This window comes from Sciurus vulgaris (assembly GCF_902686455.1).
Source record: "Sciurus vulgaris genome assembly, chromosome: 2".
NCBI classification, from domain to species: domain Eukaryota; kingdom Metazoa; phylum Chordata; class Mammalia; order Rodentia; family Sciuridae; genus Sciurus; species Sciurus vulgaris.
In genome coordinates this window covers 147633843-147652056 of record NC_136462.1, presented here as the reverse complement: position 1 = coordinate 147652056, position 18214 = coordinate 147633843, and the positions used below count along the sequence as shown (strand labels likewise).

General features: G+C 44.1%; 1 protein-coding gene across 1 annotated transcript in view; it reads right to left on the bottom strand.

Annotated features, from left to right (window-relative positions):
- Window positions 1-639: 639 nt before the first annotated feature.
- ABHD2 (abhydrolase domain containing 2, acylglycerol lipase) overlaps window positions 640-18214 on the bottom strand; it is a 98072-nt gene continuing 80497 nt past the window's right edge. Inside the window, exons 7-11 of the mRNA XM_079127515.1 lie at window positions 16432-16524; window positions 13642-13752; window positions 11079-11148; window positions 8446-8530; window positions 640-6495 (exon numbers count right to left, since the gene is read on the bottom strand). Coding sequence (XP_078983641.1) covers window positions 6299-6495; window positions 8446-8530; window positions 11079-11148; window positions 13642-13752; window positions 16432-16524 — 556 coding nt within the window. The 3' untranslated portion in view covers window positions 640-6298. The remainder of the gene's footprint in view (window positions 6496-8445; window positions 8531-11078; window positions 11149-13641; window positions 13753-16431; window positions 16525-18214) is intronic.

Below are 18214 nucleotides of genomic sequence, written 5' to 3'. Positions count from 1 at the left end.
GACAAAAAAAAAGAACAAAGTAGTCTGGTTACTTTTTTGGGAGACAGGAGATGGGGAGAAGCTTGCTAAGAAGAGAGGGACAAATCTTGTAATTTGATATTGGGCATTCGTAGGTCTTGCTAGTGCACATCTTCCAAAGCCAACACTTTCCACCGGGCCCAGCTCATCAAAGGCTTTGCATGGCCAAGGAGGGAGGAGGGCTCTGAGTGCAAGGCACTTGGGGGTGGTACAGCTCTCTTGGCTGAACCAGAGCCTGACCCTAGGAGACCCTTTGCTTTGGTTCAGAAAGATCCAAAGGAGAAAACATCACCATCACCACCACCAAATCAATACCATCTCCAAACCACGCATGGCAAACACTATCTCCATCTTGCTTTGCATTCTGTCTACATGGTTCACTTTAGCAATTTGTTAAAATGTTGACATCTCATTTCAGTTCTTGGCTTTCTCGCCTGGAGAGGATGGGCTTGTGAAGACACTTGTGGGCTGGCCGTATCTTTAGTATTTGTGTGCGAGGTTGGGTTGACATCAGTTGTGAGGAAAAATTGTTTTGTGCATTTCCCTTAAGCCCATGATTTGGTGAAGGCACAGGAAGAACCTACATAGTTCTACCACTACACAAAGCACACACAGCCATGCTGCATTTTTTAGTCTTTATTTTTTTAAGTAAAGAAATTCCATTGAATCAAAGATAACAAAATTACAGTTTTTGTTTGTAATGATCTTTGTTCACCACCACACAGAATCAAATAGAATCAAAAGTAATATGAGAACACAAAATGATCAAGGATACCATCATTTATAATTTCTTAATAAAGGTAAATATCCTCATATTTAGAAAAAATTGCATTGCTAGTTGCAAATCTTAAACACCTCGTTGCTGAAGGATCCTGTTATTTCCCCCCAAAGATCCAGCAGCATGGAGGCTTCCAGAACACAAACTCAAAAATACAGTATTTTCAGGGCAGCATTTAAAAGTTTCAGAAAACCCAAAGAGAACAAAACGAAACGAACCAGAATTAGGAATGTGAAAGTGATGGTTCTCAAAAATCAATCTGAAGCAGATCTGCCAACAGAAGAATGCAGTTGAAGTGAGTCAACCAGGAAAAAGAGAGATGCAAACTGGCGCCCCCTACCCCCCACCCCCACCCCCACTAAGGCAGCTGCAGTGGCAGAAGTCAGAAGCTCAGGTACAGTGAAGGTCTTCCTGAGACAGTGGGAGAGACCCAGACCATCTGGAACTGGTTGGAGAGGATTCTACATGGACTTGTGCTTTAGGAAAACTAAAGTGGCCAGAATGAAAATTTAAAAAAAAGAAAGAAAAAAAAATCTAAGTCCTACCCAGGGACTTGGTCCATTTATATGATCAGCCTGGGAGAGAAGTGGCTGGCGCTGGGACCAAGCAGATCAATTATTCTAGGTGACTGTTGGCTGCTTGATGTGGGTGGTCTGGGAGGAGAATGCCCATTGAGACTAAGGGTATTTCTGCAGATGCTGTAAGAGGTCTGTCCCCAACTTATGGCAATAGTGGATTTCTTGGCTAATGGGGACGAAAAGGGGAAGAAGGTAGTCATGGATTTCATTATTAATTGACAGGAGTTCTAGTTAGAAGCTGAGAACTTTGTGAAACTCAGAATGTTTGACTTACTCCACCGGTGAGAAATTAATTTCAGCATATTTATTAGAGATCCATGAAAGCTCTCCCAGCATATAAGCTTGGAAAAAAGTTTAGAAAACATGGTAGACTGACTTTTCCAAAACGGTAGCTGTCTATTTCTGGGAGCCTGAAAATGAGGAGCTGGACTCCATGGCCTGCTTCTAAGAGCTACGATGGAGGATGCTGGCTGCAGCACCCAGAGGCAGTAGCAGCAGCGATGCAGGTGAGAAGCAGCCTTTGCTATGGATGGCCTTCCAGTTTTCTCTGCCAGCCAGGGCCCCTTCCCCTTTTCTCAGCTTTAAGTATAATTTGGCAAAAGCAATCCTAGTTTATGAAGGATGGGGTACTTCCCTCTGCTTAGATAACAGGTGGAGGGAAACCTTGTCCCAATTGCTTGGCCTCCACATGCTACAGGCAAGGCCACTTTTCATGTTTTTTTTGAGCATCCAAGTAATTCAGAGTGGCTTTGGCCAAGAAGATGGAGAGATGCCAGAGAAGAGGTGTTTTGGCCCAGTCTGGTTTATGTCTATCATTGAGGGGTGGGAAGTGGGGACAGAACATAATAAGGAGCCTGCAGGACACTTGAGGATACTCTGGTTTTGTTTCAAAATTCCACAGCAGAAGAATCTGAATTCCTATACCACAATATTGTTGTAATACCAGGGGATTTTCTAGAGGTGTGGTAAGGCTTTTTGGGGGAAAAAAAAAAAAATCCAGATGATACTGTGACAGAGTGCTGCAGCGAAATGTTTCCTAATGACTCTCCTGACTTCCTAAAGGATGAAGACCTATAAGTTCCTTCCACTTGATGTGGTGTTTCAGTGATCTGTACTTCAGTTCTAAGTCAGGGTCAAGGCCACAAGAAAAGCCTCTCTCATCTAGGATACCTGTGTGCCTGGCAAACACAAACAAGAACACACGTATCATTTCCTTGGAGCAGGCAAAATCCATCTCAAGTATCTAGTTACAAAGAGAACTCTCACTTGATGTCAGCCATTAGAAGCTCAGCTGCCCAGAAGTTCACTTCAGTGAAGACTGTGGACAGAATGAAAGTTGGTGCAGGAGGGACTTCTGCCCTGGGCATTCTGCACGCTCTGCCTGGTCACACTGAAGGATGGAGGAGGTATTATCCTCATCCTGATGGCCAGCATCTGCCACAGTCATGAGACTGCCCTCAGAATAGCAAGGGCACTGCAATGACAACTCCCTTTGGGAGAGAAGACGGTGAGAAACATAGGGCTTTGGGGCCTAACCAGGAAAAGCTGAATGCACAAACTTGCTCTCTCAAGTCCCCTCAAAATGAACCTTGGCTGGTGACACAGCCATTTCTACCTGCAAGGTCTTGAAGAGGCCAACTTCAGGCAAATGTTCAATAACGATCAAGCAAATGGTGTGTAAATGAAGTGGTCTTAGAGATGGCCTAAGACAAGGTGACAGACTCAGATGCGTGACGTCACTTGCCCACTTATCCAATGTAAATCAGAGACACTGGGGATAAGAAGCTAGGTCTCCTGGTCTCGGGTTCCCTAATACCACATCAAGAAACAAACATTTCCTTTCAGTGTACTTCCACTCTCATGGTAGGGCCTAAGGTTCCCTTATGTGTAAAATGCTGCAGAGAAGTTAAAAGAATATGGTAACAACAAATAGCTTTCTATCTTCATTCTGCTCTGGAATCATGGGTGCAAACTCACTGCAAGAAAGAGAAAAGGTTTTCTTCAAGTCTGTTAAACTCCCTTCTAACATACATGAATCAAAGAGACTCAACACATTTTTTTTGAGACAGGCAATCCTAATTTGACTGGGAGCAATTTCTTTAAATTATCTGGGGGTGGGGAGCAGGAAGTATACTGGAGAAGAGTGGGGTGCTTCTCTCCCTTGGTTTTTGATGTGTTATTCCTGCCACAGAATTGTCTAGACATATGCGATATATATTCTTAATTTGATTTCAAAATAGAATATTCAAACACTTTCTAAAAATCCAGCCTTGCCTTAGCCCAACTAAGACCTTCAGAGCAAGAAGAGCATTCACATTATCATCAGAAATGAATGACTTTGGGAAGAAAAGCGAGGAAGCCCAGAGAAAGGAAAAAAGATGACCTACATATAAAGTGCTGCTCCCTCATTTATTAGGCAAGTTTGCATCTCTACATTCAGCGCCTCTGTGCTCTCATTCAGGGACAAACAAGAATTTTCCTGTAAGACAGCCACAGTCATATTCTCATTTCCATGCCTGAGAGCCTGAAGCGCGAATAAAGGGCTTCAGTTGATTTCATGTGAACCAAAATGGAATGTAAGTGGCATTCAGAGTTCCACACTAAAGAGATTTCAGCTGGGACGTGGCCCCTAGTCCTGGGGGTGGGGAATTCCGGCTGTATGGCAACAAAGGATATGCCCCAGCCTGCCTCTCCTGGGGAGGGAGGCTTCCAGGCCTGCTGTACAGGCCAGCTCCCAGGACCACCCCTCCCCTTTCCTGTGTGAGACTTCAGGACTGTCTCTTCTCCTGGAGGGAGGGGTTCCTGGGCCACTACTTCATCAGTAAGTCAAGGATGTGGCCTCAAACAAGTGAAAGGAGCCCCTCACTTCCAGGGGATGCTGATTCAATCCTGTTAAGTTATTGCTTGATTGACCCATTTTTGCAAAAAGTCTGAGAAATGAAAATATGGTCCTAAACCTAGATTACAGCTGTGGATGGTAGAGAGAGAAGCAACAGAGAAGGACTAGCTTCCAAACTGAGGCATAGATGGTAAAGTGCCAATTTGTGCACAATCAAAAAGAGGAAATGCATTAAAAGAAATGCCAACTTGGAGGAAAAGTCGTAATAATAATGTGGTGAGTGTGAGAAATTATACCAAGACAAAGTTAAGACCACAGAAATCTCAGTCTTTTGAGAGAATGGCTATTTCTGATGTTATTAGGATGATCTGGTGATTGTCAGGTTACAGATGTATTGTCACAGTCACTTGGGTCAATGCCCAAACCGTGGCTATGAGGGCTGGCATTCAGTTGCCCAGATGGCTCCCTTTATTCCTTAAACATCCACACAGACCACTTATTCCAGTCTGTCCTGGAGCCAAAGGAGATGCAGCAGAGAAAATATACATATTTTTAAGTATCCAGGCATTTTCACTCATAGTTCTATTTAATTCCAGAGAGCAACTGCTGATTTTTCAAAGTACAGGGTTCTTAGATCTTCAAGTACCACAGGATGGGAGCAAAGAAGTACTTGAAACCTATAGTGATATTTCCACTCGAGAAGACATTTCGGAAAGATCTATCCAACCAACAAATAGAGGCTACTCATTTAAAAATCTAGTTTCAAAACAACACCCTCTTTGGTTGGAAATATCTTTTTCTTCTTCAAACTCTGATCCAACTTTTGAATTGTTTGGTATCAAAAGCCAGAGTTAGAGGGACCTAGGTTAAAAACAAAACAAAACAAAACAAAAAAAACAACTAAAATTATAATTAAGTGCTCAAAAAGACCCCAAAAATCTCTTTATATGAAATGAGGGGTAGGGGGAAAGAAAGGCAAATGCTTAGCCTGGGAGAAGAGCTCCCAGCCTCGCCTGGAGGGATGTTCTCTCAAAGCTCAGTAAACTGAGTTTGTCATTGAACTTAGGACTGGTGGTCATCTCAGCGATCTACCTGGTCCAAGTCCCCCATTTCATAGGCGAAGAGAATCAAGTCCAAAGGGACTTATCCAGGGTCATATAGCAGGATGAGAAGCAGAGCCAGGGCTCAGCCCAAATGCCCACTTCCACCCAGGGTCCTTTGTGGGGACACCACACTGATTACACAAGGGCAGGTATGCAACAGACCTTGACAATGAATTTCAATAAAATGAGCCACCAAGATGCTTCTAATTTAAAGGCGCTGTAGAACAATGTGTCCCAAATTTGCCCGGTGATGAGAATTCCTTGGGGCACTTGTCAAAAATTAAAATCCCCAGGCTCCTTCCCAGACCCACTGAGTCAGCCTCTCCAAGGGGAGGGACCTGGGAGGCTGAATTTTTAACAAGTGCCTCAAGCAACTCTCAGCAGTGGCAATAAGGTTTGAGGGAACTGTCCTAGTGGATGGTGAGGGAAGAAACTTGGTTTGTGACTCAGACGGAATTTTCTTTGCCATTTAAGAGGCCGCACTCTGGCCTGGGAGTTGCAGACTCTCAGACTCCCAAGCTGAGTCACATCTTCAGCACTGGCCCAGAATGGTGAGCTCTTGTCAGGGTCTACGTAAGGACACATACAACCACCACAAAACCACATATATCCTTCACTGTTCTCAGGGAAAAGCCTTTTGATTGGCAAAGCAAAATGGCTGTTTGGACACATTTTTAATAGGGAAACTAGATGTAATTGGCTTAAAAGCAATCAGATGCTGAAAAAACCAGACAGGAAGGTGAGGACCCTGTCATTTGTCACCATGGCTAACGATGCAATGGAGAAAACCAGTAACTAAGCACAAAAATAGCCTGGAGCTCCCAGGGAGAGCCGCCTACTTGAGACAGGTGTGTACGGTGGGGCCCCACTGATGGTCTGAGGTCAGGTCCAGGTCACTGAGGGAGATGGGAGACCTGAAACAGCGGGCAAGGGTTGCGGGTTCCCGAGGAGGGCTGCTGGAGTGCGCCAGAGTCCAGGGCTCTCACTCCAGCTCAGCCTCCACCTGCTCTGTGTCAGAGCACTGCGACTTGTTCCGTTCCCACTGGCAGATGGCATTTGCATACTCCACCACCAGCTTATCCATCCACGTCAGGGGTTCAGGAAACAGCACAGAGCCCTCAAAGAAGCCCAGGTGGCCCCCGTGCAGAGGCAGCACAAACATGACATTCTCTCGTTTCTCTGCAGGGAAAAGAAAGCAGACAGAGTTACTGCACTCTAGTTAGCTCCAGGCAGGAGATGTGAAGGGGAGTGAGCTGGCTAAAGCGGCCTAGGCTTTGCTCACAGGGAAAAATCACCTAAGTGAGCCAGGCAAGACAGTGGTGGAACCTAGCTAGTTTTGAGATCAGCATGCCCTTCCCCTTTGGGGAAGAATGGGCACTCGCTTTAGAAATCCTTGGAACTCTTAAGTGGTTCTCAAACTTGGCTGCATATTAGAATCACCTGGGGAGCTTTTTAAGCTCCCTAAGTCTAGGCTGCACACAGACTAATTAACTCAGAAACTCGGGGGTGGGAGGAGAAGGATGAGTCGGGGAGCAGGAACCCAGGCATGGATACTGCTAAAGCTCTCCAGGTGCTCGGTTATGCTTCCCAACTTTGTGCATCTGGATTCACCTGGGGTATCTTGTTAAAATGCAGATTCTGATTTAATAATCTGAGGGTGGGCAATCCCTAAGGAGAGGTTCACAGAATTTAGAGTGTTATTTCCTAGAGAATAAGGAGAATTCAACGGTGTCAATCATTTTTCATCCCACTCATTTATCTTCAAGACTAAGACTTAAAGCTGCAAGTTGTGTTAAAGCCCAGCTGCCAATGCACATGCTAGATGGCCATTCTGGGTTAATGACTGAGAGCTTTACTTCCTGATTCCATATTTAGGTTGGTCCCACACAGGCTAGTAAAGGCCACTACTGAAGACATGTGTACATGGGGCAGACAGGGGCAGCCAGGTTCAACAGGAAGCGAAGGGCCCCCTTGCTGGCTTCCTGGGGCTGTTGTCTAGTCTCACCCACTTAATGTTTGCTCTTCAGTTGCTGTTTTGTAAGTTTCTGTGTGACAGCACTGGTGCTGCAAACATCACTTAGAGGTCCAGAAGGGACAAGTGCTGTTGCTTTCTCTCACTGCCATACACGTGGCTGAGTGGGTTGCACTTGTGCACTGAGTCTGTGGTTAGATGGGGGTTGATAGGCAATAGCTCCTTATCAAGGTGACATCTGTCCTACATATAGCCTCTGACCTGGGCAGTGTAAATAACAGGGCCCTGGCAGTGGGCCCTTTGTCTGCTCTATTATCTAGTCTCCTGAGGGTCATGGGAGAATCAGAGTGTGAAGATGATGTCCTAGGGATCTGAAATTACACTGAACAGTAATTGTGCAACTCCCTATCAATTCCTCCTTCTACCTTCTCTGTACTTTCTCTTTCTCTTATCCTGCTGATGCTGAGGCTGGAACCCAGGGCTTAGGGCATGCTGGGCAAGCACTCTCCTTTCCCTTGTAGCTCCTTATCCAGCATGAAATGAGACTGTACTGGCTTGAGGCACAGTAACATTTTCATGAGCAACATTCTTTGCCATTTCAGTTGCTTATATTTTTATCCTCAAAGCAGATGGAAAGGCTGTCACAAGAGGTAATAAAACTAGATTTTTTTTTGGTGTGTGTGGGGGTACCAGGGATTGAACTCAGGGGCCCTCCACCACTGAGCCACATCCCCAGCCCTATTTTGTACTTTGTTTAGAGACAGGGTCTCACTGAGTTCTTTAGTGCCTCACTGGTACTGAGGCTGGCTTTGAACTTGCGATCCTCCTGTCTCAGTCACTTGAAGAGCAAGGATTACAGGTGTGTGCCACCGCACCTGGTTTGGCTTTTTTGTTTTGCTTTTCAGATCAAATTTTAAGTGTAAAACTCTCCATTTAATGAATCCATGATCCTGAGACAATAATTCTACAGAACACCAGGTGACTCTCCCCAAACTGTCTTGGTGATAGACATCAAGGATGGTTCTGGCTCCTATATTAGGAGCACCAGGACTTAAAGGATAGGCATGAATTGTCCTTCCCCAGAGAGGTTGGTCTTCAGGAGCTGATGTCTCAGTGAATTTGCTGCATGGCTGGGGAGCAGTAGAAGAAGCACTTACCTGAGAGGGACTTTGGAATGGTTAGAAGGCTTTCATGCACCAAAGGATCATCAGCTGCATTAACCAGCATGAGAGGCACATAAATCTGCAACAGCAACAAAGAGTTGAATTAAATGATCACTTCCTTTTTCTAGATCCCATTGATCCCACTGATTCAAGGCTCAAACTCACTACTAGACATGTCTTTGAAGCAAAGGGAAGAGGGTTACAGCTCAGCTTGCTAAACAGGTGGGATAAGGATGCCTGGTATTTACTGGCAGTGGTCCGAGTTATGAGTGCACTGTGATCACCACCTGGCAGCAGGAGCAAAGCTTCCAGTGTCCTTGGGTACGGGAGCAGGGAGGGGAATGCTGAGTGGCATTCCCTGTCAAAATACTTCTGATGGTCTTCATAGTGTTTCAAATTAGTCACACCTTTCAGAAAAATGACTTTACCAAGAGTTTTGTATCCACTTATTTGGTTTACACTGTGGGAAAGGAAAATGAAGTGCACTCCACTCCAGACAAAAGAGAATTTCTAGAAGAATCTGAAGGTTGAAAACAGGAGTAGGCTGCTGAATATCTAGGTGAATATTTTGCAGGAATGAAGGAATGCATTCAATGTCCACTTTAGCAAAACAGCCAATGGTTGTCTCCTTTTGTATTTGAATGGAGAGGGTGCTGACAAAGAACTCAGATGTTCCTGAACAGCCACGTCGAGTGAATGGTGGTGCTCTCCTGGAGCTCTCTGATGTTGGCAGCACACAGTTCGACATTTATATAATGGCTTAAATGAAGATGCCAAAAGCCTGAGTGATGACGCTAAACTAGCTGGGAAAGGCTAAAACAGCAGAACTGCGGCTTACAATTATCTGCTTTAGCTGGGGGAATGATGAGCCAAATCAGCAGGTGGACACTGACAGAGATAAATGAGAAGTTCTGTGATTGTATGAAAAGGGAAGTTGTGCCAAGAGAGAATGAGAGAGACTGCCTTGGTGATGGGCCAGGTCAAAAAACATGGGAATTTTGGTTAGCCACAAATTTAATACACACATTTACTATAACTGCTAAAAGATGCATTGATGCAGACCAGTCTACCTAATCAACAGACATGCTCCTCATCATTTTGATAATGAAATACATCTATTTTATGACACTTATCAAGAGTACAAGCAATAAGTGTTGGCGAGAATGTAGGAAAAAAAGTACACTCATACATTGCTGGTGGGACCGCAAATTGGTGCAACTACTATGGAAAAAAGTATGGAGATTCCTCAGAAAACTTGGAATGGAACCACCATTTGACCCAGTTATCCCACTTCTTGGCATATACCCAAAGAACTTAAAATCAGCATACTAGAGTGATATAGCCACATCAATGTTTATAGCAGCTCAATTCACAATAACTGAACTATGGAACCAACCTAGGTGCCCTTTAACAGATGAATGGATAAAGAAAATGTGCCATGTATACACAATGGAATATTACTCAGCCATAAAGAAGAATGAAATTACGGCATTTGCCAGTAAATGGATGGAACTGGAGGCTATCATGCTAAGTGAAATAAGCCAATCCCCAAAAACCAAATGCCCAATGTTCTCTCTGATACGCAGATGCTGCTTCACAATAGGCATAGGTCGGGGGTGAGGAATAGGGATGGGGAGGGAGGAGTGGAGGTTCACTGGATTGGGATGGGGAAATGGGGGTAAGGGGGAGTATGGGAATGGGAAAGACAGTAGAATGAATCAGATATAACTTTCCTATGGTTATGTATGAATACACGACCAGTATAATTCCATATCATGTACAACCACAAGAATGGGAAGGTATACTCCATGTATGTATGAAATGTTAAAATATATTCTACTGTCATGAATAAAAAGAACAAAAAAGAAGTTTAGGGACTGGTGTTGTAGCTCAGTAGTAGAGTGCTGGCCTAGCATGTGTGAGGCACTGGCTTTGATTCTCAGCACCACATATAAACAAATAAAGGTCCGTTGACAACTAAAAAAAATATTTCAAGAAAAACAGAAGTTCAGAAGTAAAACAAAACAAAACAAAAAGAAATGTATCTATTTTACTCTATACTCACCAGGCAGGAATTTGGAACTGAGTTTTAGGCACCACACTAATAAAATACTTGATGGTCAAAAAAGAAGGGTCCAGGATGAGAAGAAACCCAGCTGGATCTCCCATGAAGAATCCTGGCCCAAACCAGGTAGGATTATACTGTCAAAGGAAGTCTAAGAAGAAACCGGGGTGTTGCAGTAATTTTAAAGGCTTTCGTATAGACTTGGGAGCAGCCTGGTCTAAGGGGCAGTTCTGGGATTAGTGTATGGTGGTCACAGAGGAATAGACTTTGGTTCAATTAAAAAAAAAAATGTCTAAAACTAGAGCAGATTTAGCTAGATTCTGGCTGAACTTCCATTAGGAAATTTTGGAAGGATATTTAAAAAAAATTTTTTTAGATGCTGATAGACCTTATTTTATTAATTTGTTTCTATGTGGTGCTAAGAATTGAACCCAGTGCCTCACACATGCTAGGCAAGTGCTCTACAGACTGAGTCACAACCCCAGCCCAGGGAGAATATTTTTGTACCAGGGAAGGAGCTGGGTGGAATGACATGAATTCTGAGCCAGTGTTGTCCACTCACCCTGTGCAGGTACCTCATGCAGCTTTCTTCCTCATAATACTCTTTCAGGGAGTTATAGCCATGGAACTTCCTGGAACATACCAAGAAAAGGCAAGGGGGAAAAAAAAAGGTGGGGGGAGTACAAAGTAACATTTGTCATTAAGATGGAAATACTGAGCTGATTATTATTCAGTTCTCACACTAACAGCACTGGTAGAATACACACAGGTCATCAAGTCTGGTCTAAACCCTCAGTTGATTTTATTACTGCACCAATTTCTACATTAACTTGTCTTATCTATCAGCAGAACACACAGCAGTATTTAGGGTCAAGAACACTGGCTTTGGCATCTGAGTTCAAATCTGGGCTCTGCCACTTACTGGCTATGTGACTTCAGGTGAATGGTTCATCTGGGCTACTCCTCTGTAAAATTGGTGTGAAAATAGGAACTTCTTGCTGGTGCTGTGATATTTATGACACTGAAGTGCAACTAGCATGGTAACTGGCTGAGAGGAATTTCTCAGTGTTATCTGTAATAATTATTAGTGAATGTTACTTCACCTGAAACAGTAATAAAACCATATCACCATAGACGGAGAAACTGAAATTCAAAGACATGTGCTAGAACTTTCTTTTCAAAAGAATTCTTCCTGGTATACATGGGAATAAAATATGTTTAGAAAATAAAGATGAAACAGGGGTTCCAAGTTACCAGTTCTGTCTATCCACGGAGCAGTAATCAGAGACAAACTGACATTTAACAAAACCTTCAGTGCACCAGTCTAAAAACTGGGTAGGGTAGCTTTTTTTTTTTTTTTTTTTTTTTTTTTTTTTTACCAGGGACTAAACCTGGGGCACTTAACCACTGAACCACATCGCCAGCCCTTTTTTTATTTTATTATTATTTTTTTTATTTTGAGACCAGGTCTCCCTAAGTTACTTAGGGTCTTGAACTTGTGCTCCTCCTCGCTCAGCATCCCAGATGCTAGGCTTACAGGAGTGCGCCACCACACCCCACCAACTGCTGGAGCTTTGCTCTGCCCTGTGCTTTGAGAAGCCTGGCAAGGTTCACCCTGGAGCTCTGATGCCAGGATGCCCAAATCAATACTAAGTCAGAGGATTTCTGAAAACCTCATTTCTCTCTGACACAGGGTAGGACCTCTGGTTTCTGGATGGTGGATCTTTCTGATTTGGGTCTTCAAGATGTCCTGCCTCCCCCAAAGTTGTGCTTCTCTGCCACCTCCAGCCTCCTTACACAGATTTGCCAGGAGAGCTCTGGCTAGACCATCAGGGACTCTTGCTAGGAGGCTGTGTGTACAGATCATCTCCAGGACCTCTGTCCCTGTGAAATTGGTCCCTTTGCATCCTATTCGTCTAGTATGACTGGTGAGAGATCTGTGAGGAGGCTGCCAAAACTTATCTGATGCTACTACTACTCAACATGATTAAGAAAGAAGGACTTTATGGAGAGTTGAGGACATTCTCTTTTGGGCTCAAAAAAATTGAGAAGATGAATTGAAAAATTAAAATTAAATTTTTTTTCTTATTAGACACCACTCAGTAAGTCACATGCACCATCTTAAGTGGAGGTGGGTATGGTTCCTTCTCATCTTTTGAACATACCAATAATTTCCTAGTTTCTATTTCCCTTAAACTGTTAACGAGCACATTTTAAGGCTACTTGGTGTAGGAAGGCTATTAAAATCTTGAGAAGAGGGGCTGTGATTGTGGCTCAGTGGTAGAGTGCTTGCCTAGCATGTGTGAGACACTGGGTTTGAGCCTTAGCACCACATAAAAATAAAGGTATTATGTCCATCTAGTATTAAAAAAATATATTGGGGCTGGAGGGATAGCTCAGTTGGTAGAGTGCTTGCCTTGCAAGCACAAGGCCCTGGGTTTGATCCCCAGTACCCCAAAAAAAGAAAAGAAAAAAAAATATTAAAAAAAGTAAAAAGGATTATCTTTTGGGGTCAGAGATCAATACCTTCTCCAGCTAAAGCCAACTTCAGTCAGACACTACTGGCAGCAGGAAAGAAGACATTGTGAGGGTCACAGGTATTTGGAGGGGCCAGGCAGGTGGAAAGAAACGAGTAAAGTGGACAGGGTTTGCATCTTACATGAAAAGAGGTCTCCAGTCCTCCAAAAAAAAAAAACAGGCTCTGTTCATTTTGCTTGAAACACATAGCTTTCTTGCCCTGTCTTTTCTTTTTCCATATTTGATGGTAACTTTACTTCCTTTCCCTGCACTGGGAAGGCAGATTTGTGTGACACCTGATCTTGCCCTGATCCTAAGGCAGAACAGCCAGGGGTGACTGCGGGTGACCAGAGTGTGCACACCCAGCCCCTAGACTCATGCCAACTGTGCCATGCAGGACGAGCTGTCAGATCCTCTACCTGTTTCCCAAGAAATTAGAATTTTTCTGTGAAATCTTCTGTTTTTAAACACTGGCTGCTTAGTCAAAGAAAAACATCCCTTACCACTAAAGAGGGACAAGCAAAACACTGTGCTGGGCACAGCTGGCCTGCAGACTCCCACCTGGCACCCTGCCCTAGACCGTTCCTCTCCCAGCTTTGTGGACCCACCTCATCACATTGTCATCAATCTGCATCAGGGATGTAGCTGTGTAGAGCCGGCTCAAGTCCGTGTCCTCCAGGCTCTGGGGTTTCTTCACATGGTCTCCAAAAAGAGCTTGCCTTGGGGGAGACACAAAAGCAAGTAGAAATTGACCAAATTATACGGTTCTATTGTGTGCATATATGAATATGTAACAACAAATCCCACTATTATGTACAATTATAATATACCAACTTTAAAAAAAAAAAAAAAAAACAGTCACATGCAGAGAGAAACCAACAGAAGCTGCTTCTGTGTCCAGAGGCAAGCCATGAGAGTTATGGCCAAAGACTTAGCTAAAAAGCTGTATAAGGTCATCCCTTGGTATCCATGGGGGACTGGTTATAGGACACTGCCCCTTACCCCATAACAAAATCCATGGATGCTCTAGTTCCTTACATAAAATTGTGTAGGATTTATTTATTGTGTGTGTGTGTGTGTGTGTGTGTGTGTTTGCCTGTTTTATTTCGCTATGTTACCCAGGCTGACTTTGAACTCCTGGGCTCACATGCTCCTCCTCCTGCCTCAGGCTCCTGAGTAACTGGGATTATGGGTGCACACACAACCATACCTTGCTTTAGGATTTGCATAACCTATGCCATTCTCCTGAATACTTTACATCATCTGTAGATTATTTATAATAACTAATATAGATGCTATGTAAACAGTTGCTGTATTATTTAGGAAACAATGACAAGAAAAGATGTCTGTACATGTTCAGGAAAAATACAACCTTTGTGGGTCTATATTTTTATCTGCTATTGGTTGAAACGGGATGCAGAACTGATGGAAATAGAGAGCCAACTGTATTCAGTACAGTGGTCATTTCTAGGGAGAGACAGATCCATCTTGAGAGGACCATGACAAAGAAAGGGGTCAAAATGTGCATGGTAGCCTGCCCTTCCCAGCAAGGACTCTCAGTCACACAGCTGAGGGAGGACTGAGTTTGCTTTGAGGTTTGGTTCTATGGTAGGAAATTCAATGTCCTGGGATATGTTCGCAATATTTCCAAAAGAAGAGAGAGACATTTTTCTAGTACTTATTTTTTTTTTCAAAAGATAATTAGGAGGATTATCTTATATATCTATGGGACAGGGTTCACAAGACAAAGTTTTTCTAAAATTTCAGGGTATCTGGCTTTTTATAGAAAAGTTTAAAAGGTAAATATACTTACGCACATTTTTGCAATTTGTTAAGAATCACATAATGATTGAACCTTAGAGACAATTTAGCAGTAAGAATAAGCCCTTGAGCAGAACAGATCTTCTCTGGATGGAGTCTCTCTTGAAGAGGTATACAGGGCATTGGTGGATTGGCTCAGCCCCTTCTGGAATCATAACTCTGGCAACTCTCCAGAGCACCCACCCACTCAGCTGAGTCACACCCATCTTGGCACATGGCTGATGCTCAAACTACATGAGCTGAATGGAAATAGTTGATTGTCATAGCACAGAGACATAAATGTCCCTCTGTTCTGTACCCACCCAACATAAGAACCTAAGGTATGCCTGGCAGCTTGGCAGCCTGAAGGGTTATGAGCCTAAGCCTTGCTCAGGCATCATATGACCCACTCACAGGAAGCCCCATCTGGAATCAGGCTGGGATGGGCAGCAAAACATCTCTATCTATTTATTTAGGTACCAGGGATTGAACCCAGGGGTATTTAACCACTGAACAACATCCCTAACCCTTTAAAAAAATTTTTTTTTGAGATAGGGCCTTACTAAGTTAGGATCTTGCTCAACAACATCTCCTTTTAACCACTGGAAAAAAGAGACTAAGAGGTAAGTATAGGTGCATGCCTGTAGTCTCCACTGCTCAGAAGGCTGAGGCAGGAGGACTGCTTGAGCCTAGGAGTTCAGGGCCAGCTTGGGCAATGCAGTGAGGCACCATCTCAAAAAAACAAACAGCCAGGTGTGGTGATGCATGCCTGTAATCCCAGCTACTGGGGAGGCTGACACAGGAAGATTGTGAGTTCAAAGTCAGTCTCAGCAATATAGTGAGGCCCTCAGCAACTTAGCAAGACTCTGCCTCAAAATATAAAATAAAAAGGGCTGTGGATGTAGCTCAGTGATTAAGCACCCCTGGGTTCAATTCCCAAGACCAAAAACAAACAACAACAACAAAAACAACAGAGATTAACAAACTGATCACTTGGCTTGATTGCTTTACCTAGGGTGATGACAAAAATCCCTCCAAAGTGTAATTTTTGAGTGCTCATTATTTCCCAGGCTCTGGGAGAAAACAAAACAAACCTAAACCCTCCAAAGCTTTCCATGGAGTTTAAGACTCAGGATTCACATCGGGGAAGCTGCAGAAAAGCAAGCTAGTGGAAGAGACCTGAGATGGACCTTAAAGGATGGGCTGGGACTACAAGCAGAGATGCTGAGAGAGGCATGTGTCGGGGAGGAAGAAGAGATGGTAGCAAAAGTAGTAAGGATAATGATAAAATTATCGCGACTAATTGTCGATGGCTACTGTTCTCCAGGAACTGCTCTAAGCACTTAATCTGCGAAGGCAGGATAAGCATGGTGAATGTGGAACAGCTCCAGCCTTGAGTAGGCAGGAGCTGACACTTCACCCTGAGCCTCCTGTCACTCAGCAGCTTGGGCAGAACCCCAAGGGCTGCTACCCTGTTGTTTGCTTTTTTTTGTTTTTGTTTTTTCATTCTGGAGAAACAGGAATTCTGGCTTTTGGTGACTTCCAAAAGATCTCAGAAAGCAACCGTATGTCTCCTGAGAGAATGGAGTGGGCCATACCTATGTGAGAGGATGATCTTCTTCATGTTGTCGGCCATGAGGAAGTTGTAGAAGCGCCGGCACTGGTCCCACTGCATGAAGGTTTCCTGGGCCCTGGAAGAACCACAGCGAGAGTGAGAGGGATATGGTGGGGAGGCTGTGGTGGATGCAGGCCGAGTGGGGGCTCATGCTGCTGCATGAGATGCTCTTGTAGGGCGCTTGGATTGTGGCCTGATGCTGGGACAGGGGCTTTGCTGTGCAGCGCTCAAACTTCTGCAGAGACCTGTGGAGGAACCACCACGTACCCCTGAAGTTGACGCCAGCAGGACCTATCAGGGCCAGAGAGACACTGTTGTTTGTGAGCTATGCTCCTGATACCCTCATCCAGCCAGCCTTCCCTTAGTCATAGAACTTGCCAGAGTCTGCTTTGATGGTCATTTGAATACTTTCTCCATTCGACTTCCTACCCTGCAGGCGGGATTTTCTGACCCAATCCATTCTGTTCCATCATCCCATGTGAAACTTCCATAAAAACTTAAATATAGTATATAATATATAATTGTATAGCAGTAGTAATATATTATAATTAAAATAATATATTAACTCTAGATTATGATTTCCAATCTATTTTAATGTACCTGTGTCAATTTTACTGCAATATTTGCAGAATTAAAAATGTGAGACTTAACGGGTTAATGATGGGAGCCTCTAAGGTTAGGGTGGATGTGGAGAACTTTGGTGCAGAGAAAAACCTAAAAACAACTTCTCTTGTTGCTGTTTGAGAGGCTAAAGAAAATCATAAAATTTGACCTTCACCAAGCAAACCTTTCTTTTTTTTTTGATTAGCCTAAAAACACTGCAGTGGCAAGGAGACAGAAGTGAAGGCAAGGAGGCCAGCAACACCTCCCAGGCACAGCTGGTGGGCTGGCTGGGAAGTCTTTCTGTCATTAGGGCTATGCATGGTCAGCACAGTTAGCCCACTCCCAGTGGTGGCACTAGCTGGATGGTGTCCCTGTTTCCAGAGCCCAGGCTTTGCCTCCACCCTGTGGAGGAGGCATGGGAGCACGGCTGGCCTTGTCCACAGGCTCTAGTAGCCAGGTGTCCATGCTCGTGTCAGGTCAACACACCCCATGGGCTCATTTCCACCATGGGCACTTGGTCCTCCCACTCAATGCTCTCCTCCCTGGGAGTGAATCCAAACAGGTTGACACTGGTCCACATCAATTAAAGGGAAAGTTTCGTTTTGCAGATTTCTGAGTCTCCAGGCCTGAAACCACTCTGAAAATTCCTCTGGGTGTCACTCAACCCACACAGAATCCACAGGCTTCATCTTTGAGATGGCAACAAAGGAGACTGAATGGTTCACAGGTGTTTCATTTTGTTTTTTTAAATCCAGAGTGTTTATAAAAGTAATTTCCCTAAAGCAGCCACACTTCAATTTTGGCATGACAAACATTTTCCATAATTTCGTGATTTAAAAATAAGGGGGGAATTAAAAGTGAAATGGAATGGTTTGTGGATTCAATGGCCTGTGGTATGCTTCTAAAACACAAAGTTCAAAGGTCAAAGTGGAGACTAATACCACCTTCCAAGGTCAGAAGACCACTGTGTAAATGTATGGGAACCTCCCCATACCCTACAGGAACAGAAGGGACAGGTTAGATCACTACTGGTGGGACCCAGGGTGAGGCAGCACTGTGGACACCTACCTTATGGTCTAAGGAAGGGGGTCACCCAACCATGAGCCATGCCCTGCTGCTCCAGTGGGCTTCTCCTCTCTGACCTTGAACCCAAGCTTAGAGTC